General features: G+C 43.4%; 2 protein-coding genes across 4 annotated transcripts in view; one reads left to right on the top strand and one right to left on the bottom strand.

Annotated features, from left to right (window-relative positions):
• LOC109457569 (low-density lipoprotein receptor-related protein 2-like) overlaps positions 1 to 20,250 on the top strand; it is a 46,835-nt gene extending 26,585 nt beyond the window's left edge. The window contains exons 19-33 of one of the 3 annotated variants that reach the window (XM_088793407.1): positions 501 to 630; positions 854 to 1,038; positions 1,775 to 1,961; positions 2,526 to 2,744; positions 3,140 to 3,323; positions 4,284 to 4,485; positions 4,574 to 4,738; positions 4,916 to 5,116; positions 5,881 to 6,430; positions 6,851 to 6,976; positions 8,071 to 8,181; positions 9,649 to 9,822; positions 12,241 to 12,718; positions 14,277 to 14,382; positions 14,779 to 20,250. In XM_088793407.1, the coding sequence (XP_088649533.1) occupies positions 501 to 630; positions 854 to 1,038; positions 1,775 to 1,961; positions 2,526 to 2,744; positions 3,140 to 3,323; positions 4,284 to 4,485; positions 4,574 to 4,738; positions 4,916 to 5,116; positions 5,881 to 6,430; positions 6,851 to 6,976; positions 8,071 to 8,181; positions 9,649 to 9,822; positions 12,241 to 12,718; positions 14,277 to 14,382; positions 14,779 to 14,808 (3,048 nt within the window). In that variant the 3' untranslated portion in view covers positions 14,809 to 20,250. Of the gene's footprint in view, positions 1 to 500; positions 631 to 853; positions 1,039 to 1,774; positions 1,962 to 2,525; positions 2,745 to 3,139; positions 3,324 to 4,283; positions 4,486 to 4,573; positions 4,739 to 4,915; positions 5,117 to 5,880; positions 6,431 to 6,850; positions 6,977 to 8,070; positions 8,182 to 9,574; positions 9,823 to 12,240; positions 12,719 to 14,276; positions 14,383 to 14,778 lie in introns of those variants that run through there. The other 2 variants (XM_088793406.1, XM_088793408.1) reach the window with 2 other exon arrangements.
• Positions 20,251 to 20,409: 159 nt separating this feature from the next.
• Positions 20,410 to 22,029, bottom strand: CLDN23 (claudin 23). Its single transcript, XM_019750497.3, has one exon. The coding sequence runs from the start codon at positions 21,821 to 21,823 to the stop codon at positions 20,945 to 20,947; it is 879 nt and encodes a 292-aa protein (XP_019606056.3). The 5' UTR covers positions 21,824 to 22,029; the 3' UTR covers positions 20,410 to 20,944.
• Positions 22,030 to 23,353: the final 1,324 nt, after the last annotated feature.

Genomic DNA, 23,353 nt, shown 5'->3' with positions numbered 1-23,353 from the left:
TAAGATATGCCTTGTAGGTCTGAGGGGTCAAGAGGGGATCTAAAGGCTCTGAGGTATCGCAGGTACACAGATGTCCCCTCCCTCTTATACATCCTGCACGACACCTGAGTATCCAACTCAAATTAGGTACAAAATATTCTGTAAATATTAATGTGCTGGGGTGTGTGTTAGACACGGTGGGAAGAATTCTAGAGAAGAGTTTCTAGAGCAGAGTGTTTTGCTTATGCTTCTTCAAGTAAGACTTCCTGTTTTGACAAAATAAGACATTTCTTCCCACTTCCCACTCACGTTTGTATCACCTAGAACTCCTTGTGTAAACTCCAGCTACAGAAAGAGTTTCTCGTGATTCGTGTCACCTCCAAGTTTTTAGCCTCTACCCGGCCTGGTTCCAGAAGGGTCTTGAGAGGTGTCTCATACACGCAGGGATCCGCTTCCTCCGAGAAGCCCTTCCTGGGTGCTGAATGCAGGTGTCGCTGGCTGATCACTCACTGTCTCCTCAGGACTGTGACCCTAAGGAGCTTCGGTGTGGCTCCAGGCAGTGGTCCTGTGCCAGTGGAGACCAGTGTGTGCCTGACTCGTGGCACTGTGATGGGCAGCGTGACTGCAGGGATGGCAGTGATGAAGCCGGATGTAAGTGTGTGGGGGGGTCTCACTGAGGGGGAAGGCGAATGGCTTCAAGGGGCACCTGCCACTTACTTCCGCTCTGCGTGAGAAACCACCTGAGCAAACAAAGGCTACAGGACCTGAAACCCATTCCTTTACCAGAATGGAGGCGTCTTGTACACATGGAAGCCTTGCTGGGGGAGGCATGTTTGCAGGGTAGACTATAAAAGTAGAAAGTCATCCTCTCCAGGTCCCCCCACAAGTTGCCAGAGTTCTGAGTTCCAGTGCCGCTCCTACGGCTGCCTCAACTTCAGCCTCGTGTGCAACGGGAAGGAGGACTGCGCCGATGGCTCTGATGAGGGTGGAAGGTGCTCGTCATCAGCGTGCCACCAAGCGCAGTGTTCGCACACCTGCTACCAGTCCCCACACGGGCCTGTGAGTTCTTCAGTTACCGTTCTCTGCAGCTCTGAGCTTGCTTTAGTGAAGGAGGGGCAGCTTTCTCATTCAGGCTGTCCCTGACTGCTCCTAAGCCTCAAGTCGTACACGGCAGAGCTGACTCTCCCACGGATGGCCTTTCAGGGCTCCTGTCTGGTGCCTTCCCTAGTTTGTGTCTCTACCACCCAGCCTCCAGAAACTCTGCTACCATGGTCCTCCCCACCCCAGCTGTGAGCTCTGGTTGACACTTAGGGCTGAGCAAGGAGTTTTTGTCAAAGTCCCTTCCATACAAGTATTTCGAATGTGACCTGCCCTTACATTGAGGACTGCCTGTGCTTTAGTTTAGCGTTATTGAGCAGCCGAACATCATGACCTTAATTGTAATGGGCGAGTAGAAGAAAATTATGTTCTGACGTCTGGTCATAGTAGCATTTCTATTGGTAAACAACCAGTCCTGTTAAGTCTATGAACCTCTTCACTCACTGATTCTGCTGGGGGGCCGGGTACCTGAGTCTGAATTTGGACACCTCTGGTCACTCAGGACTCAAGGGTGTGAGGTGTGTGGCAGGGTTGGTAAGAAAAGAGAGTGACTGTATTCAAAATAAATTTGTCCTAAGAACCATTTGAGTTGCTGAAATTGAGTGTATTGCCCTGGGCCTTTTGTAGCACAGTTGAGGCCTTTTTATCAATGTTGTACTGTCTTCAGAAAGTCTTCATGTTTCCCAACCTCTTTCAGGTATGTGCTTGTGAGCAAGGATTTGAGCTGGAGAGTGGCAGTCAAATCTGCAAGGATGTGGATGAGTGCCAGAAGCTGGGCCGTCAGCCTTGCAGTCAGACCTGTATCAATACTGAGGGCTCCTATAGCTGTACCTGTCATCCTGGCTACTCGCTAGAGCCTGATGGCCGTACCTGTAAAGCAGCAGGTGAACGAGCAATATCTCCTAAGCTCTGGAACACAAGATTCCAAGTTCTAAATCTTCCAGGAAGACCAATGCAAATCTCTCTTTCTCAGGTCTTAAGTGCTCAGGCCTGCTTTATCCATCTTCAGAGAAGGCCTAGCACACTCCCGAAGCACCCCTTTTATACCTTGTCCCGAATTTGAGTCTGAAAGTATCTACTGATAAGGCATTATTATAACAAAACCATAACTCTGGCCTCTGTATCCAGGGTCAGCCTCACCTGAAGTTAGAATAAGTGTCCAGAGTCCTGACAAGCACTTCTTTCCTGCCTACCTACCCACAAATGTTTAGTTAGGAGTGTGGTTTTCAATTTAAGCTAACCATGCCTTTATTCTAAGTATCTTCAAACTGTGGGTATTAGCTTAAGCATTACCTTAAGGGAAGAACTACTTAGATACCAGATGGCTGGTGTCACGGCCCTGGCAATGAGAAGGCAAAGACTACTTTGTGCTCCGATTCCTTAGTCAGTGCTAGGGTACACCATTCAAACCCCTTAAGGCCATACTAAAAGCACTTCTTATTCAATAGGTACTGAACCAATCCTGCTTGTGGCAATTCAGTTTAACCTACTGCTCTATGGATTGCGGAGCTTGAAAGAAGATATTCTGGCAACCACAGACAAGAACGTGATTATTTTCTCTATTGACTATGACTTAGTGGATCAGAAAGTCTTCTGGACAGACCTGGGTGCAGAAAGTATTAAGTGGATAAGCATGGACACACAGAAGAAAGGGACTGTGGTAAAAGGTGTGTCCCTTTGTGTAGAGAGCAATTTTCCATCTGGCCCTCACTAAATACACATACATGGAAAATATAATGAGTGGTCATTAATGTTCTATTATAAACATTGGTTTAATTACATCTCCTTAACTAAAAGGGATCAAGGCTTGCTAGTTGGTTACAAATGGAAAGATGCAATGTCATCTCAGTAGACACGGGAGTCAGCCAAACTATCAGCCAGTGGCTATTATTTCTAATGGCCATCGTCCTCTACAAATAATACATTTCAAAGAAGACTGCTGTGATGGAGATGCATATGCCAGTTGAAAAATGAGTTAATATGGCATGCTAGTTTGATGCCCATGAGCTCAAACCTAGTAATTTAACCTAAATACACATGTTGAGTGGTTTCCTCTCTTCAGGAATAAAGTCAGACTGTATAGTGGTAGACTGGATTGGAAGGAATCTCTACTGGACGGATGGGACAGCTGGCCAGATTTTGGCGATTCCGCTGACTGCTGTTTGGAGAGGAAAATCTGAGTACACGATTGTCCTAGATGATAACTTGAATGAACCACTGTCTTTGGCTTTAGATCCTCTAAGCGGGTGAGTCCAGGCATCACAGTGCCTGGTCAAATCCTTTATGTTTGTTTTTCTTCCTTAGTTCTTCTTTGATTGTGGTCATTCAACACAGAACAAATGAATAGCAACCTTATCTGACCTTACTTTAGATCTTATGGTGATGTGTTTCCACCATACACATAAAGCGTCTGGAAAAAGTCCTTTATAGAAGCCCACTTATACTTGCCTTTGCCAAAATAAATATACCTCTGAATGGAGAATTTTATGGCTTTAAACTTATAAGAGAAGGGAGACTGGAACTAGAGATAGTGTTTAATTTACAATAATGTGCTTAGTGGTGGCGGTGGGGGTGAATAATTTTGTGTGGTGGTTGAACCTCGGTTATTCTGTCTAGAGTCCTTTCTCTCAGCAAAGGACCAGGAACTTAAGAGATAACACTTTTACTTGGCAGAGCCAAGCCATCATTAGGATGGCCATATGTATATCAAATGAAAGAATCAGAGCAAATCTCAGAATTCAAAGATAACCCAGACTGGGTACCCTCCCTCTGCTTTTCTCACCTTTTTAATTCCTTCAACCAGGAATCTGTTAACGTGGTCCTCAGGAAACTGGAAGTAGTTTCTGATGCATCTAATGGTTTGTGGCCAAGAATGAGGTCTGAGGCACATGTCTGCCCATGGAACTAGCCTGCTTTCCAGCCCAGGAAAGCTTGTCAGCCTCCCTGGATATTTTCTATGGCTTAGGGAATAATGTATTCCTAGCCTTCTTGCACAACTGTCATGATATCTTACCCCCAAATGATGACTAAACAATCACTATAAAATATCAAGGGAAATCTTTTACTGCTTTGCAATTATGCTTATGGAATACGCTAAGTTTAATTTTGAGGAAAAAATAACTGGGCTGCAAATCACTGTTTTAAGGAATGATGTTATTTTTTTGTGATGTAATACTTCATCTCAAAACTGACTTTTATCTTCATAGGTTAATGTACTGGTCTGAAATTGGAGGAGAACCTCACATAGAACAAGCTGGAATGGATGGTAGCAGCAGAAAAATTCTCATCAATCAAGGTCTTGGCAGGCCAACTAGCATCGTTCTTGACCAGTTGAGTTGGAAGATATTCTGGTCTGATGACAAATTTCACTGTATTGGTTCTGCCAACCTTGATGGTACTGATATTAGCGTGAGTGTCCTTTTGGTATTAGGCTTGTGTGAAATGCCATGTGCCTTGTCCAGAACTCATCTCAGGAACCTCCCTTTCACCATTTTAGACATTGCAGCTAACACAGATCAAGAGTCCCTTTTCGGTTGCTGTATTGGAAGACGAAGTCTTCTGGTCTGAAATGAAGACAAGAACAGTACAGCGTATGGAGAAGGTGACAGGCAAGGACAGGGCTGTCCTCCTCAAGCGCTTTGAACAGCCTTATGGACTCAAGGTCTATCATATGCTCTTCAAAATATCCCCTTAATTCTCCTGAAAAGGCTCTATGTATGAGCAGCCCAAGTACAAACTGGAGTGACATCCATCTGTAATGATGAAAAAGCAAGATTTATTCACCTGCTATTTTTAAGGATTCAGTAATGTGCGGTGACATGTAGCTGTTTTCTTTCAGATAATGCACGAAGTGCTACAGCCCAGGTCTTCTAATCCTTGTCTGGACACTGGATGTTCTCACTTGTGCCTTCTGAGTCCACGAGCCAAGGGCAGCTGTCACTGCCCGATTGGACTCCTGCTTGCTGATGATGGGCTCAGCTGTGTTCCTGTCAAGGAGTCTGCATTTCTGTTCCTTGTGCTGCCCACAGTTGTCATACAGGTACTGTCCCCTGGCTTCCTCACGTGGCTGTGCCTGGGGTACATTCTATTTCAGACTGAGTGATGTGCGTTCTCCATGCAGTTAGAAAGACGAGGGGCTCTTTCCCTTGCAATAGTCTTCAAATACAACTTACATTTTAGTATTCTCTGTGTGCTAGGAACTATCATGACCAAAATAAAGTCGCTATGGAATGAATACCACTACTACTTAAATTCCCTTAAGAAATGCTTAGTACATCAGAACACAGTAAGGTTAGATTAGTTTAGACAATGTTGCTTAGTTGTCCAAGCACCTAGCTGATGATATAGAGTAATTCTGGATATAAGCAGCTTTGCTGGGTTCTAGCTTGGGAGCAGAGGGGAAGTACATTTTGTGAGGGAGCTTTTCTCAAATCATAGGAGGATAAAAGGTACTGACAAGCAAATCACTCCTAACTTCTACCATCTAGATGACTTGTCAATTTTGGCATTTTAAAATGACAAAGTATGGGGTGGAAGATCGACTTCAGTTTCAGTAAGATCTTAATAGTAGAGTCCCATTTAAAGGGGGGGGACTTTTAACAAAGGAGTAAATCTTCAAAACACATGAATTCAAAGAATTTTAAGTGTTTGCAGCTTGAGGAAGGGAGAGAAATAACTGCTACCTGCTTTTAGAAGATAGAATATGTGGAAATCTAAACTTAAGTATCTTAATATTAATGTAAAATCAAGATGACGCATTAAATTGGACTCAACTTATACCATCCACCTGACTTTTTTCCATAGATTTATCTGAAAAATCTAGGAGCTTTACTAGGACAAGCAACTTTACCAGAACATAGGATGCTTCCCTTTACCAATGTGAACCAGCTGGCATCAGTGGACTACCTTGTCCAGGAAAAGGTGCTCTACCTTGCAGAATTGGATCGTGATGATATTTGGCTGCTAAGACTCAAAGAATCCGGGAAGCTGTCTTGGAAGAAACTCTTATCTGTGGAGGGGACAGTAATCGACCTTGCTGTGGACTGGTTGAGTGGAAACATATATTGGATTGACAGTGCAAATCCTCACATCAACATAGCTTCCTCAAAAGGCCAGTATTCCACTGTCTTGTTCAGTGAAAACCTTTACCGCCCAACCTCTGTCGTGCTCCATCTACCTACTGCAACCATGTGCTTTGTGGATCTGGGTTCCCAGGATGATGGGAGGCATGGTTCCAGCATTGAATGTGCCTCCATGGATGGCAGCAGGAGGAAGGTACTGTGGCAGAAATCCCAGGTCCCCGTGGGCCTGACCTTTTCGGACTCAGGGACCCGAGTGTACTGGGCTGATACTGGTAAGCAATTATTACCTACACCCTAAATGTGAGCGTGAGGGACCTTGGTCAGAGTGATGTCATGATATTCTGCTTTCTGATCATCAGCCATAACTGCAAATAGCTTTTAGGTCTGAGTTCACATTTTCTGCACCGCCTTTCAAACAAGTACAATCATTCCCCATCCTGAGTAGCATATAACAACCCAGAGTCATGCAATAGTCCTTTTGTGAGGAATAAAAATTTAAAAAACTTCACAAATATGCATGAGCAAATCTTTCTGCATCTCTGTTAGAGTAGAATGACGGAAGAACTGGCCTCCAGAGAATGCAAGGCAGACGGTGTCCCCCTGGACGGGAGGCAGGGTGAGACCTAAAGAGCTACAGGATAGAGAGCACAACTGTTTGGGCTAAGTGAAATGAACCGAACCTCTCTTTCTAGGGAGAGGACTCATAGAAAGTATTCAACAAGATGGCACTAGATACAGAGTGGATCGCACAGGAATTCAGGGCCTTGACCTCTTTACATATGGCCAAGGCGTGATGTTCTGGACCACAATTGATGATGGTAGGTCTTAATTCTACATCTGATTGTCTTTGTGATCTGAATTTACTCCTTAGTATGTAGTGCTACTGCTTAGCGCTGCTCTTTGGTGGTGTCTTTCTTTTGGAAGAATAGCTAAACAACTTAACTTAATCTAACACATATGTGTTAACAGTGATTTTGTGACTTGGGGGAGCTTTAACTTATTTGGTTATTCTTTATATCAATATACTTAGTCCTGTTCTGCCTGAGATTTCTGACATTATATGAGGTTCTGTGCTTTGGAGGATGGTAGAGAGGAAACTGGACCAGAAATTAGAACTAGGTTGTGTAACTATTTTGTTAGTTAGTCGCTAGTGCTACAACCGTACCAGTAAAATGAAGACAGTACCTGTTTCAGTTGAGTAAATGCACATGAAAGCACTAGGTGAATTATAGAGCATTCTATACTTGCAGGGTATTTCTAGTATTAATATATTCAAAGAGGTTGTCCTAAACTACAGTGTTCTAGTATATTATTTCTGGCTAGAGTCTAGATTTGCTAAAACTGGATAATGCTATTTAAAATAAATCTGTTTCTTTATATTTCCAAATGCTGGTCCATTGACCAGTTGGGCTGGCCACGTCAGAATTGCAAAAATAAGCTGTCAGGTCCTACTCCAGAGGTGCTAATTTATTAGGCATGTAGTGAGACCTTAGCCATCTATTTTAAGATCCCCTGGTGACTCTTGTTGCATATAAGTCATTTTCAGAGATGTTCTAGAACAATGTTTAAAATTATTATCCATCAATTGTATGGGTTGCATTTAAAGTGTCACATATCCTAATTTTCTATCTTTAGATATCTGGACATAACATATATGAATGTGCTCAACATAGCTTATTAACACCTGATTTTATTTTGTAAAAAGGTATAGAATGTTTTTTATTTATCTTGAAATTTCTTCTCGAAACAAGATTTAGAAAAATATATGTCTCTTCTGTAAAACTCTTGTTACTCAACTGGAGTTTATGCAAACAAGTGATAGTTTCATATTGAACAATGTTCTTTGCCCAGGAAGTTGTCTTAAAATAAAATTTCACTTTTGTTAATGATTGTTCACTGGCTTTTGTTTTAGCCGAAGTCACTAAAGTTTGGTACAGCAAGGCAGAACTTTCAGAAAACCGGTGGTTCCAAGTAGATCAGAAGATTGTAGATTTAAAGGTTTACAGTAAACTTCGTCAACAGGGTAAGTAAGCAACATTGCAATGATTGTGACAACACTGAAGTCTACTGCATTTCCCCAGGGAGGGGATGCTCCATCCTGCAATATCTCCTTGAAATATCTTTGTGTTTTCCATTAAAATATTTCTCTGGCAAATCCCTGCGTAACTCTCTTGTCTTTATGTGTTATATATAGTATAGTTCTGGTATATAACTAGTCCTGTTATGTATCTAGGAGACACAATAGTTGGTAAGTATATGGGCTGGGGTTTGGTAGACTTGGGTTCTATTTTCAGTTTTATTATTGTAGATTAATTACAACAGTGATATAATTGAAACCCCTTTTTAGCTCTAAATTGGAACTGGGCTTCATTCTACTTGCTGTCACTTGTATCTACTTGTGATGTTAACTAATCCTTGAAATATCAACTTGGGGTGTTCTCAGAGGTTTTTCCCCCTACTTCTTATAGACACAAATGGAGTGCCTAACTGAATGTTTGGGGAGGATGATGATGGGCATAGTTAAAGTAGTAATAGAAGAGATCTGTTCCTAGTGGAGAATAACACCAACAATGTAAACTCAAATAGTTAACCATAGCTACCACTACCATGTGTGATGAGTATATTGGTTTTAAGGGGATGCTGCTCCATTGCTTTGTTTTTGAAAGCTAACATTTATAATGGTATTAGTCATGCTTAATATCCTCAAGTCCTGACTTTGTGAGGAGAGCCTTTTTAGAATTCTTCAGTGTGATAATGGTCACAGAAATGATAATCTGTTGCTTTGTTCCGTGAACCATGAGGAGGGTCTCTGTTACCCTTAAAGTAGGTTTTATGTGCACTACATACATAACTATTCCACAATTCCTGGAATATGTCAAAAGGTGAAACCCCACTAGAAGTTAAAGTTTAAGCTATAAGCTTTGGAGAACTATGGGAAGATATAAACGGCTGACTAAATCAAATTTTTCTTTTTCCATCTTCACCCCCACCTCTGGCAACCGCCAATCTGTTCTCTGTAATTTTGCTCTCAGAGGGATAATAGAGTCCATTGTCCCCATGTTTCCATCTTAAGAGAGCTTTATTTCGAGGACCCTTCTACTTCTGGTCTTGGATGCTTAGTATGAGAGGAGAAGATAACTCATAAAGGGGTCTTCGATGAGCTTGAGTTCACCTCAAGTTTTCTTAAGCCAGTCATTTGTCTGAATGCCTAGATTTTTTTAAAGCCATCCTTATCCATGATGAAGAATCACCAATCGCTTGGTACCTAGTTGACTAAAAGGAATTACATTGAAGAGCTGTCTCCTCTGGGGAAAACATCTGGGTCCTATAACTCTAATAGTCCATTTACTGAAAGTTTGCAGAAGACCCTTCTGAGAACATCTAAATCAATATATATATCTTTTGGGGGGGGTGAGGGGATCTACAGGTACTAACAGCTGCTCAAAAAACAATGGAGGCTGTAGCCATATTTGTTTACCCAAACCTGAAGGACAGACTTGTAAATGTTCCAGTGGGTACTACTTGGATGACGCAAACAAATGTATTGAAGCTGTCCGATGCTCTGCGCCATCACAATCCTGTAAGGATGGTCAGAAATGCATTTCCACGGAACAAGTGTGTGATGGTCGTGCTGACTGTCTGGATGGATCTGACGAAATGGGCTGTGAGTAACTCCTAACCAGGACCCACTATTCATCACCATTAATGACTTATTTTCGGTAATATCTAATTCCACAATATTCCTTAGGTTGTTATCCTCTAAACTGTGACCTTGTTTTCACCTGTAAGCTATAGAATTGAAGAGGTAGTGGACTTGGTATTGAAAGTGGTCATAACTAGTAAAGAAAATAATTGCAGGAGGGGAATAAAAAGAAACTCTTACAGTGAAGAGTTCTCATTGACTTCTTAATTTAAATTCTTATCTTCCTAAAACCTGACAAGCTGGAAGACAAGTTATTACCCCTAATCACTTCTTCTTAAATAGGAAAGATAATGGATTTTCCCAGAATTGATTCTATACTCTTGCAAATGAGGGTGGGTCTGTTGAAATCCGTGTTGGCAGTAACTTGAGAAGGGGTGGGGGAATCAATGAGTGAAAAATTTAGGACTTCACCATCTGGTTTTAAAACTAAATGAGAAACCTAACATACCTTCACTTTCTCTTCCATTTCTGATGACCTAAACACAAGAGTTGGCTTTGCTCCTTAATAATTTTTTACCCTGACTTTTTTTTTCTTTTTTTAAAAAGGACTTTTATTGGGGCAGGGGAACAGTGTGTACTTCCAGGCCTTTTTTCCAAGTCAAGTTGTTGTCCTTTCAATCTTAGTTGTGGAGGGTGCCGTTCAGCTTTGAATTGTCCTTTCAGTCTTATTTGTGGAGCGCGCAGCTCAGCTCCAGGTCCAGTTGCCGTTGCTAGTTGCAGGAGGCACAGCCCACCATCCCTTGCGGGAGTCGAACCAGCAGCCTTGTGGTTGAGAGGACGCTCTCCAACCAACTGAGCCATCTGGGAGCTCAGCGGCAGCTCAGCTCAAGGTGCTGTGTTCAATATTTGTTGCAGGGGGTGCTGCCCACCATCCCTTGCGGGACTCAAGTTGAACTGGCAGCCTTGTGTTTGAGAGCCCACTGGCCCATGTGGGAATCGAACTGGCAGCCTTCGGAGTTAGGAGCATGGAGCTCTAACTGCCTGAGCCACCAGGCCGGCCCTTACCCTGACTTTTACATAACTTTTTGGAGGGAATGGTACTGGGTGTATAAAGCTAGATTGGCTTCCTCTGGATATACCTTACTATGAGGGACCCTAAACTGCCCAGGAGTGGAAACACTCCTGTGATACCATCTTAAAGCAGAGGCAGGAAGTAGTTTCATTGCTAATACTACTGTCTTCCCTCTCTGTAGTTTGGTCTTTAGTGTTCATGTGAGGAATAACAATGGTGCCAATAATAACAGAAAGTATGGTGAAATGCCTTAAACACAAGCTTAACTTCAGATTACTCTTTGGTTAGAAGCACCCTGTTGCCTACTACTTGCCTAATGTGTGCCCCTCTCACCGTGGCCACAGAATCTGGTTCAATATTTGCAACTTAAGTTGTGATACAAAAATATGGTGAATGCTTATATTTTAAAAAATGTATTACAGTAAAAGACATATTGCCATTAATCCCCCTCAAAATACTCCCCCTTGCTTTGCACATACTTATCCCATTGTTCTTGCCACTTTCTGAAGGAGTTCTGGAAGTCATTTTGTGAGTGTCCTTAGATGTGCTGTTATGGCTGCATCCATGTCATGAATCGATTCAAAACATTTACCTTTCATGGTCATTTTGACTTTGGGGAAGAGCCAAAAGTTGCTCAGCGCCAGATCTGGTGAATAAGGTGGATGAGGACACACTGTAATGTTTTTATTTAACAGAAATTGCCATACCAGAAGTGATGTATGACACGGAGCATTGTCATGATGGGGATGATTTACGGCTCACTTTAAAACACACCTTCTTTCAACCATAGCTCACACCTGACTGACTGCACCAAACAAGTTGAAACTTGTCGCACACTGTTACTAAGCTTCAACTCGCCACTTCCCACATTAAAGATCCCTGTCTTTCCGTTGGTTGGCACTCGGCAGCAGCATTCCCTGTAGCTTTTTATTACACCTCATAGATCTTGCTAAACCTACAGTTCATTTGGACTCAAAAAAAGTTTTAAGTATTTACAGACAAACTTACATTTAAAAAAATCTTTCTAGTCTATACATTTAGTACTTAGATCTACCACACTAATCCTTATAGACTAAAACTGATGGAATCTACCGTGGCTAAAACTATGTGTATCATCATCTAAAAGTAGATTGGTATGATAAATAGACTGATCCTGAAACCAAACATTTTATGTGCTTTAAGATACGCAGTTATTTTAATATAAAGATTTAATATTTTTTTTATTTAATCCAAAGTAATGGTAATGATATATGATTTCATAAATTCATCCTTATCTTCTTAAGTTCATTGGAATTCTTGTTCCTCTGAAATAGTTCTGAACTGAAAAATATGTGTATATACCCACACTCATACCTACTTTTTTGCAGGTACCTATCCAGATAAAATACATTCAATACCAACATCTGAAAAGGCAGAGGCTGGAAAAAGGGTGACTCCAAAAGCTGTCCCACCTCTCCAGGCTACCAAGCCCACCAACGCTAGATATCTGGGTCCAGAAGGGATGAATTATCCTGTCAGAAAAACACTCATCCCTCCGATTCTTGCTAGAGGAAGTAAGACCTCAGAAACCAAGGAAAGTGGGGAGTCTGTTCAGCCCAAGGACTTACAGAGGACAAAACATCTGCCCTGTAGCAGCGATTTCTGTAATAGGAGGGGAATCTGTACAATGGAAGGAGAGCTGAGAAAATGCAGCTGTCTGATGGAATATGGTGGAGAGTTCTGCGAAGAGGAAGTGCGTGGACCTGCCCCTGGCCATGTCGCCCTCAGTTTAACCATTGCTTTGTCAGTTGTTCTGGTAACTCTGGGAGCATTTGTATATTTCAGAAGAGAACATGAATTAAAAAGGTGAGCAGCTATTAATGTGCTCATAGGAGACTTTTATTCGAAAGGAGTCACTTATAAAATAAGATTAATGGGGTTGGAAGCATGAATCCACTCAAGAAACTTGTCCTATAAGGAAAGATTTAGGTGATGAAACAGCCTCACCTGTTAGATGACCTGGAAAAATAATAGAGACCATCTTTTGAGTGAGACCTAGGGCAAACAATATTATTGTAAAGGGCAGATAAAATTTGCCTCAACAGCAACCTGTGGCACCATCTCAGGGATAAAATGTGGAGATTCTCCACCAATGAGGCAGAGTTAGTGCCAATGATTATTTGGAGGAAAAGTTAGGTATATTAGTTTGCTAGGAATGCTATAACAAATACTACAGATTGGGTGTCTTAAACAACAGAAATTTATTTTCTCACAGTTCTGGAGACTGGAAGTCTGAAATCATTGTTAGTGGGGTTGGTTTCTTCTGATTCTATGGGTTGGTTTCTCCTTGAATTGTAAATGCAAATTTCTCCCTGTATCTTCTCATGGTCTTCCTTCTGTACATGTTTACATTCTAAAATCTCCAGTTCTATCAGAACACCAGTCATATCGGATTAGGGCCCAAACTAATGACCTCATTTTAACATAATTAACCTCTTTAAAGACCTGTCTCTGCATATGGTCACATTCTGAGATAGTAGGGTTTATGACTTCAACATATGAATTTGGAGGGGACACAATTCCACCCATAATAGAAAGTGAAATGAAGAAACTCAGGAAGGATTTAAAGCAAAAGCAGTAAGTTTGGTCTAAGAACAAGAGTCATTGGATTGAAGAAACAAACAAGAACAACAAAATGATGATTTAGAGTAGGAAGGATTTTTAATTTTTTTTTAATTTATTGGAGTGACATTGGTTAGTATAATTATATAGGTCTCAAGTGTACAGTTCTATATAATACATCGTTTAGAGTAGGAATGATGACAAAATAAGCTTTAGAGTAGGAAGCTACAATAACTGAAGAAACTGATTAAATAAACATATTGGGAAGGAACATTAAAGAGCCTATGTATCAAGAAATATAGAGATGACAAAAGTTCTAAAAGTTACATGTCTGTCCAGCCTTCATTTTACAGACTGAAGAAAAGGACAGGAGAAGTGATTTGTCTTTTCCCAAAGTAACACTGGTTAATAGCAAATAGTTAATATTAAGATGGCTGAGATGCTACCCTTGGGGTTCTGATTATCACCTCAGGTTTTTCTACCACATTAACTTGCTTTCCTAACTCACCCGCCCAGTTGCCTCTTACCTGTCCTTGGATTCAGTACTCATTGTCTCCTATTACCTAGTTTTCTTCAATTGAGATGATGTGTCATTTTAGAAGTTAAGTGAATGCCTAGTGATAAATCATAACTGACTCAAGTATTGTCCATTTTAGGTCATTTGCTTTGTGAAAGAAACTATTAAAATAGCATAATTCCTATAAAAATAACCTTTGATGAGGGACGAGTTAGCCCTTTTTAACCATTCCCCACTCGCAGCTCCTATCCTGAGGAACAACTCTTTTGACTGTTTGATTTCTAGAAATAGTACAGCAGCATCAAGAAATTCAACCAGCCATAAAGAAAATGACGCAGAAGAGAGTCTGCTGAACAGTGAGACTTTTGTCAATGAAGCCTATGAGGAGCAGGTAGGCCTGAAAGTCTCTGTAAAAAACAGATTGTGAGAGACAGTTAAAGGATGCCCCTCCTGAAAAAATCCTAGCCGGGTGAAAGTAGACAATGCCAACTAGCGAATGATGCTGTCATGTATATGTTCAGCAACTTTCTTACCTTTGGACTGTTCAGTCTTTAGTTGTCCAAACCAAAGTGAAATGTGCGTGATATAACAATAAAAAAATTCAGCTTTTGGGACTTCCACAAAGGGGCCCAATACTACTGTGGGGTGTTATTAGGGTTAGTTGCAGTTACCCCTAAGATTCACATTCTCCCTGTTACCTTGGCTAACTGCTGTATAGCTCAACCATCTCTGGGTTTTTGTTTTAATGCACTGCATATCCTCTAACTTCAGGTCTCTTTTCCTGCAGGAATTGTTAACCTCTTTGCAAACTGACTAACCTGATAAAAGAGAAGCTGAGACATCTCAATACCAATTGTTTATACATTTCATTGTACACTGTTTTAATTTCTGGAACAGTTTGTGGTAAATGGTAACTTTCTATTAAAATAACTGCTTTTAAGATTGGAGGAGGTCATCTGGTTTTGTGAGTGTTAAAAAACTGGCTATTCATAGGCAGGGTCAGATTTCAGTACAGTCTCCATGTACCTTAGGTTATGGCTTAGCCACAGAAGCTTTCTAATCCTGATACTGGCCCAGAACTAGTTGGGAGTTCTGGATTTGAATCTTGGCTCTGACACTAACTTTGAACTAGAGTTAATCTCGCTGAACCTGTTTTCCCATTTTACAAATGGGAATAATCTCTCTTGAATTTTCACCTTTTAGGGCAAAGGTCAAGTTTCTGCAGTGTAGTAAATGCTCAAGTATTGTTAGTTCCCTACTGCTCTCTCTCTCAGTTACATTTTATTGCAAAACTAGTACTTAATTTTTCTGAAAATTTATAAAATCAGTGCTTTTCTTATGCTCTCATTTGATTCTAAAACTAAATATATGTGAATCTTGTTTACAAATATAGAAACTCAGACAAATGATTTGTCTGACTTCTTTGAAGTAAAGTGGGTGGATACTGTGGGCAGCAAATACAGAGCTATAAGTGTGGACCAGGACTCATCTCAATTAGCTCTTACTTGCTGGGGAAATACACAGATGCTACATAGATCCGAGCCCTTTTGACTGCTAGTACCTCTGCTTGTCTGCCTGGATCCACTTTATTCGCACCCACATAAGTAATCAAGTGCATTGAATCTATGGTGGAAGACAGGTAACAAAGCAAGGCTAGGATATAAAATTTGATAATGGCAAACTTGGGCAAATCGCTTAATTATCAAATTATTTCCCCAGGATAAAAATGGGATTAAAAGAACCTACATCAGGTTAATTGGGCATTGAATGAAAACATGAAAATGCCTGTATGCTTAGCATAGTACCTGAGTCACATGATAACATGAGCCCCAATGAAAATAAACACAACTTGACTTCGAAGACTTTTCTTGCTTGGATCTTTTCTAGACTATTTAGTTTCTTGCGGAATGATTTTGTATGGACTTCCAAGCATAAAGAGAAGTCCTAGGCTTATTATTGTGGATATAGTACATAAAGTAAACTGTGCTTTGCAATCAAGTATAAAAATTCCCAAGTACAGATCAACTTGACCTGAAGAACAAAATCTGGGGGCTCTGCCTTTCCTCAGGCTGAGAGATGCAGCAATATCACTAAGTTGCCTCAGGAGTCAGCTGTATTTAAGGAACCATTCAGCACCAGAGTACCCTGGACCCCTCTCATCCACAGGGTGAATCTTAGGTTTCTCTTGCTACCCTCTCCCAAGAGCCATCCTCACTGCCAAGTTTGCCCTTGGCAAACCTCTGCCTCTATCTGGGCAGGAGTGCAAAAAAATAACAAAATAATCAGGCTCAAATGCATGCACCAATGATGTATACCACTATTACCATTTTCTCTGGACACGCTTAAGCAACTGCCTTCATCTCCCTCAAACCTTAAGTCTCAACCGAACTTCCTGGGCTTTCGTTCTGGATAGCTCACTAGCTCAGCCTACTTCCACAGGCGCTGGTTTTAATATGTCAACTTCATAACCTTGTCTATTTGGAGCAATGGCATGTTTTCCTCTATAACAGCCTTCCATTGTGATAGTCTCTGTATAAGGTGTTAATTTCTTACTTAATTTTTCTCCACCTAATAGATGGAGCAGTAAGCTTTTAGCAGACATAAAACTTGAATTTTCTTATAGAAACTCAACTTCCGTAACTTGTCAATAGGTTTGAATTTTCTTCTGGAAGAACAAGGAGCTTTGGAAAAGTTAAAGGGCTCATGCTTTAGACTTGAAGAGCCCTACGCAAAACTTGCCCTTTTGTGTCTATTGCTAGCAATTAAGAGTTAAATAAAGGCACTTTATACTTATAGGGAAGGGGTCGTGGATGATGGGAGGGATGTACAAAGCTCCTGCTATTTTAACTGCTGGGAGGCTTGTGAAACTCAGAGAAACCTAGAACTAGAACTTGAAGTTTGTTGCTATCAGATCAATCACTGATTTTGCAGGTATATCAGCTTCCCCAGCCTTTACTGCTCAGATTTCATGTCTCCTCTAATTCTTAACCTTCACTCTCAGAATACTAAATTTAGACAGGCCCTCAGATAACATCTACTGCAGTTGTACAGATGAGGAACTGAAGTCCAGCAAGGGCAGAGCTTAGGCTATTAGGAAGCATATATTCACCCCAGTTCTAGAAAAATTGCAGTGACTTATTGAGTTTCCCTCAGCCTTTCATGTAATTGCCTCTCAAAGAGCTGACACTCACCACAGGGTGTAACCCAGTTCACAAATTTGCTGCAGTGGTCCATTCGCCACCAGTGTCAGTGTCTGCACCCTGGTTTGGGGCCAGTAGCCTTGGGCCACAAATTGCTTTCTATGTACATGACAAGGTATGTATAAGTTGAGGAAGTATTTGGGTACAGACATAGCTTTTAGAGGTAACTTTAACCTATTAAATTGCTAATAGGCACTGAAGAACTGTTAGTGTTCAGTCCAGGGTTACAAAAATAAATAGAAACCATCCATGCCCTTACCTTCAATTTAGAGGTAAAATGGGAATGTATACCAAGAAAAATACACATTGAATGTGTATATATGTTCAAATATGATCCCTCTAAGCTCCTGGGGGAAAGGAGTAATCGAGGATACCACGTGTGTGGGAGACAGTAATGAGAGTGAAAATCTAGGCCTTGGCCAAATCCTGAATGGAATTTAAGCTAAGAGTGGATGATACATAGGAAGAACCTAAGGGTTTTAAAGAGATGAATGACAGACCTTCATTTCAGGAAGGTCAGAGCGAAGATGTGTGTATGTTTGGGGGATGACGGGATTGTGATTATTAACATTTTCCCAACACTCTGGGGATGTGATGAGGCTCTGAGGTTCAAATTTCTCTGCCTACTGCATTGTGGGACTGTTTATCCAATGGCAGACTGGAATGTTCCTCACCAGCTATTTGTATATCACATTGTTTATATCTGATTCTGAAAAAATTCTATGAAAAGATTGAATTCATTCCAGAGTGTATTCCTTCCTGAAGAAACTATTCGCATGATAAAGGGTAGATGACAGGATTTCCCAGCCTCACTCAATTGTATGACCACCTTCTTCCTGTCCTTACCACCCTGTTCTAGAGTGAAATAGAAGCAAAGCATGCTGGAGCCGAGGCTGCTGTGCAGACCTGTTTTTACCAATATTTCTTTAGCGGCAACTTGGAGTTTGCTGTCCTCTCTCCTGGAATGCACTCGTCTCCCTCCTTTAAGTTCTCTGCTCGAGTATCACTTCCTTGCTGACCACCTTTCCTAAAATATCACCCTTTCATCTCCAGCCCTTAACCCCGGGTTTATTATTCTTCGTTTTCCTTGTACATGTGTCTCACACTGGAGTATGTGAGCTTCACAAAGGCAGGGCCTGGCATTGTTTTCCTTTCCAAAGTGTCCACAAAATGCTGACAACATGACAGGTGCCCCAAAACTTACTGGAGGAATGAGCTAGGCACTGAAGAGGAGGGTGGTGGCTGAAGGATCTTTGACAGCACCTCCCACAGCATGTGACCTAAAAACCTCACCCCTCCCGAGTGAGGGCGTGCATCTCAATCACAGCCAGACTGGAACGGGTGGAGCAGGCGCTGCGTTAATGCCGTGTGGGCTCTACTTTCACAGATTCCTCAGTCCTCAAGGCATAACTTGAGTCATCTTGAAAAGATTTCACCCATTAAATGAGAACACATACTTCGTTTGTAACTAGGATTATTAAAAATGAGTTGTGATGGCATATGATGGCATATTGCTGCAAGCCCTTAATATGCCATCTTATGGGTATATGATGGCACATTGAGGGCTTGCGGCAAGGCAGGCAAGGCAGCCGCGCTATTTCTCATCAGTGTCTTCCCTGCGGTGTAAGTCTCAAGCCCATCCTCATTGGGTGCCGCTGTGGCGGGGCTCGACCCTCAGGCCCAACACAGATCAAGCCTGATGCAGGAGCCTCTTTCCACGCTGTCTTGAATATTTTTTTTGTAGCAGAAAGAAGTTTGTATTTTTAATGGGAGTTTTGGGTTTATATCTGTTGATAGGATAAAAATTGAGTTCTCTAGGCAACAAATCTTAATCACCAGAGAGGAAATGTTTTGAATATAAGCCAGTGGAGAATAATTGGGGAAGGAAAACGAAAAACATACAAAACACCATTTTGTTTGTTTTTATCGTTTCCCTAGAAATATTTGGAATTGTGATGCAGAAAAAATTCAATAGATTTGCTACTTGCCCGAAACCCAATATCTTTATGTTGTCTGCTAGGTCCTGTCTGTCAGGCGCCTAATCTCTGCTTTTTGAGATGTTAGCTGAAAAAAGCCGTGTTGCCTTTTTTCCATTCTGGCTCTGTTCCCTAGAGGAAGGCCCCTAACTCAGAGAGAGGGCAAGCTCTCAAAGGTCTGATTATATGCTGCCTGTTGGGGGTGAAATTTGAGTGAGACACCGGCCCAGTGAAAACCTGGCAGCCCCAAGTGGGGGCCATGAACCACTCGGCATCTCCTGGGAGATCTTAGGAAATCAGTTTCAGGCCTCTCTCCAGACCCACTGAATCAGAATTTGCATTTGAAAAAGATGCCCAAGTGAAAAAGAAACAGGTAATTCCAGTACAAAATGGCAAAGGAAGTCAATCTGTATTACCCCTCCACTGCTGTTTAGTTACTTCTATAGCTCTGTTATCAGTACTCACTGAACTGATTGTTCCTACCTCTGAATTGGCTCCCAACAGCAGGTTTTAAAGATGGGGCTCGTTAAATGAAAGGCACCTTGAAATCAACCACTTGGAATCAGAGCCAGCCCTGCTAGAGATTTAGTTCTGCTCGTGGGACACAGAGCTGTCTACCTGTGACTTTAGGCACCACTGTCACAAGAGGAAAAGATTTCTAGTTTCACCTCAGGTGAAAACTGGTGCTTCTAGTTTTTTTCAACAATAGACCTGGCTTTGCACAGAAAACAGCATGAACCTGAAAATAAAGCAGTCAGGAATTTAAGTGGGGCCCACTGGCATCTTTTAGTAATCTTATGCTAAGAGGTGCAAAGATCTGAGTGCTAGATTTCAGGAACAGTGCCTAGGCAGCCAGGAAATTGTTGGTAATGAAGGCTTAAACTGCGGAAGGTTGTAGTGGAGACAAAAAAGCTTTTGTGGGTATACTGAAACTCGTTTTCAAATTTTATTTCTAAATGAGATATATACACCTGTACTTCAACCAAATGTGAACAAGTTCCACTGTGCTCCAAATGTTTAATCTACACTCCTCTATGTGTAGGGTGAGGTAGCCAAGGAATGAAACCATATAGCATCTGTCCTTTCATCCTCCTTCTGGCTTTTTAGAGAAAACTCTGGGGTGACCTCAACTTTCACACCGAAAATAAATGATAACAAAGATACATCCTATTTATACACGAAGAAATGTAAATATGAATTAACCCGGTTATTTCATTCCATAAAAGCCACTAAAGCTGCAGGTATTTGCATGGCTCTATGTTTATTTTAAGAGCCTCATTCAAACATAGCCAGAAATACATTGGTCTCTTGAGAGTTTGCATGAAAATGTATTATACAGTAGGAAAAATAATAATAATTATGTTGACAAAGTTCATCAGCATTTCAGAGTATTGTTTCAATGTGTTAAAATAGAGATTTTTGAACCTCTCTTTGCTGATTTGGACTTTTTGTTGTTGTCCCGGGTCAACACGGTACAAAGCCGTTATCTCCTTCAGCCAAAATGAAAAGTCTGTCACTCTATAAAAGGACGCTGATCCCTCTGGAGAGGAAAACTAAATTCTATAAAAAGAAAACCAAACCCAACCTTAACTAACAGTCCAAGGAGTCTACCACAGGAAAGGAAGATTGCCCTCCAAACCAGTTTCAGGAACAGGAATGGTGTCCCGCGTTCCTACTCCGAGCCACGTGTTTCCAGCGTAAAGGTAACAGACAAACTTCAAAGTTGGACCGTGGTGGGGCGAGTCCTTCGTCCAGACAGAGCCTGCGGAGGGGCAGTCTACAGGTCGGAGTCGCAGGGCAGGGAGCTGTGGCAAGGCCGGGTGCTGCGCGAGGAGGCGCCCTGGGAGCCAGCCACCGTCTCCCCATCCAGCACGTCCAAGGGGTTAGTGTAGGCCTTGGGCGGCGGCCGCGGCATGGGAAAGCCCACCTTGGGCTTGCCGGTGGCGCCCAGCTCGGCGGGCCGCGGCTGGTGCTGGCCGTCACTGTAGTACTTGATGGCAGGCGTGAGTGCGGGCTCCGGCCAGTCGACGTGCACCGTGCTGACGCTGGGGCGGCGCGGGCCGCCCGGGTATGCCTTGCGACAACGGTGACAGCGCTCCTCACACCAGGGCGCGAAGCTGAGCGCCAGCGAGAAGCCGCCCAGCAGCAGCAGGCAGCTGCCCAGGTAGCCCAGCACCAGACTGTAGCTGACTTCCACCGTCACCGGGCTGTCCGGGGCGGGCAGGACGGAGCGGTCAGCCAGGAAGTGGTTATACCAGGAGACCGGGATGAGGCTGAAGAGGCCCGCGAGGAAGAGAACGATGCCCGAGAGGCCCGCCAGCACGAAGTGGGGCTCCTCCTGCCAGCAGCGCACGCCAAGCGACGCCAGCAGGAGCCCCAGGACCGTGGTCGCCAGCGACGTGACCATGAGTCCCCGCGCCACGAGCACTGGCTCGGCTGCGAAGTAGCCCCACTCGTCGGGCTGGCCGCACTCGCGCTCGCGGCTGCTCTGCTCGCGGCACATGTCCCACAGTCCCTGGTACAGCACCACGTCCACCGGCTGGTTGAGGAAGCCCTTCACCAGCCTCCAGCCGGGCGCCAGCGTGCCCGTCAGGTTGAGCAGCAGCCCGCAGGGCGCGAGCACCATGCCCAGCGTCATCACCACCGGCGTCCGCATCCCCGGCGCCGCGCCGCCCTCCCGCGGGACGGCGGACCTGTTGTTTTCTCCAGGGACGCCTTCTCGGCCGACGCTGCCTCGCGAACTCAGGCCCGGGCGCGCCCGGAGAGCCCCGGGCCCCGGCCCCCCAAGTCAGCACGCGCGCCGCCGCGGGCCGGAGACCTGCGCCCTGCTCTCTCCCACCGCTCCCGGTCTCCGGCGTCGGACGGTCCCCACTCTGCGGCCCTCCCCGAGTTCCCTCCGGGCGGCCCCGCCGCCCCGCCCTCCCGCCCGGCCTTCGTCCCCAATCGAAACCAGTTCGCGGGCGGGTCTGACCGAAACCGCGAGCCGAGGTGCGGGCGCCCAGAAGCGATGGCCGCAGCCAAGCTCGTCCCGGTGGGAGGGGCGAGCAGGCAGCAGCGCGATCCCCGGCAGGCCCGGAGGAGCGCCAACACCCTGCTCCGCGGCCTGGCTACCCTGGGGACAGTGCAAAGGTCGCCCCGCCCCTGGCTCCTCCGGCCGCTCCACGGGGCGTGGGCGGGGAAGGAAAGAGGCGGCGCCTCGGTCGTAGAGCCGCTTTCCTGCTTCTCAGCGGATCTCGGTTGTCTAAGTTTCTCTCCCATCCCTGCCCGTGGGCCCCGGGGTGCTGCCTCTCCTCCCTCCACTCCCAGAGGGTACCCGATGGTCCCTGGAAGTTTCACGCTGTTGACTTGCAGCCACTCACAGCCGAGTGGGCGGCGCCTCCGCTCCCTGCGCTGCCTGAGATGCGCTGGGCAGGTGTGCACCGGGGTCCGCCCGGTAGCGCCCCAGAGCATTGCACTGGAGAGTTTTGTTGAATAAACCTTGTTTAATGTGCTTAATAAAGGCTCCATACTCCAGATAAAGTTTGACTCAAAAGAATGAAAGTGAATGTGTTCCTGGAAGGAGCGGTGACAGGATTTTTGTTTTCTTTGTCAGCTATGTAAAAGATTTTGAAGCGGACAAAAAAGGAGAACTGTTACTGGGTGTCCACTTTTCAGTTTTACTAACTATATAGGAACCTGGGGTCTTTCGTTGTTTTTGAGCTATTTTACAACTCTGTAATTTGTAGAAAACCTGTAGTAGTGCAAGTGACAGATTGTTTTCCTGGTGCTGGACCAAAAAATTCCAGACTGGTTGATTAAGATTATGTTTCTGGGAGAGGTTGAAACTGCAGTTAGATCAGGTATTTATTTAATCTAGGTTTGGTATCATGAACTTTTAGAATGAGTGATCCCATTTTGAGCCTGTGGTGTTTTTCTTTAACACAATAAACTACACATAAATGAGGTATAACTGACATATAATACACTGCACATATTAAATTTGCTAAGGTTTGACATATCAATACACCATACTCAAAACAATAAACATATTCATTACCTATAAAAGTTTCCTTCTTCCCTTGGTAATCTCTTCTCTCATCTCTCCCTGCCATCGCTATTCCCAGGCAACTAACTACTGGTCTCCTTTCTGTCACTATAGTTAGTTTGTATTTTCTAGAATTTTTTATAAATTGAATCATATAATATA

This window comes from Rhinolophus sinicus, chromosome 16 (genome assembly GCF_057876585.1).
Source record: "Rhinolophus sinicus isolate RSI-liver-muscle chromosome 16, RSI-T2T, whole genome shotgun sequence".
Classification (NCBI taxonomy): Eukaryota; Metazoa; Chordata; class Mammalia; order Chiroptera; family Rhinolophidae; genus Rhinolophus; species Rhinolophus sinicus.
The sequence above is the reverse complement of the archived record's forward strand: the minus strand, read 5'-3'. Positions and strand labels throughout refer to the sequence as shown.

Excerpts from the sequence above, each read along its gene's own strand:
- CLDN23 (XM_019750497.3), bottom strand. The coding sequence starts at position 21,823 with ATGCGGACGCCGGTGGTGATGACGCTGGGCATGGTGCTCGCGCCCTGC.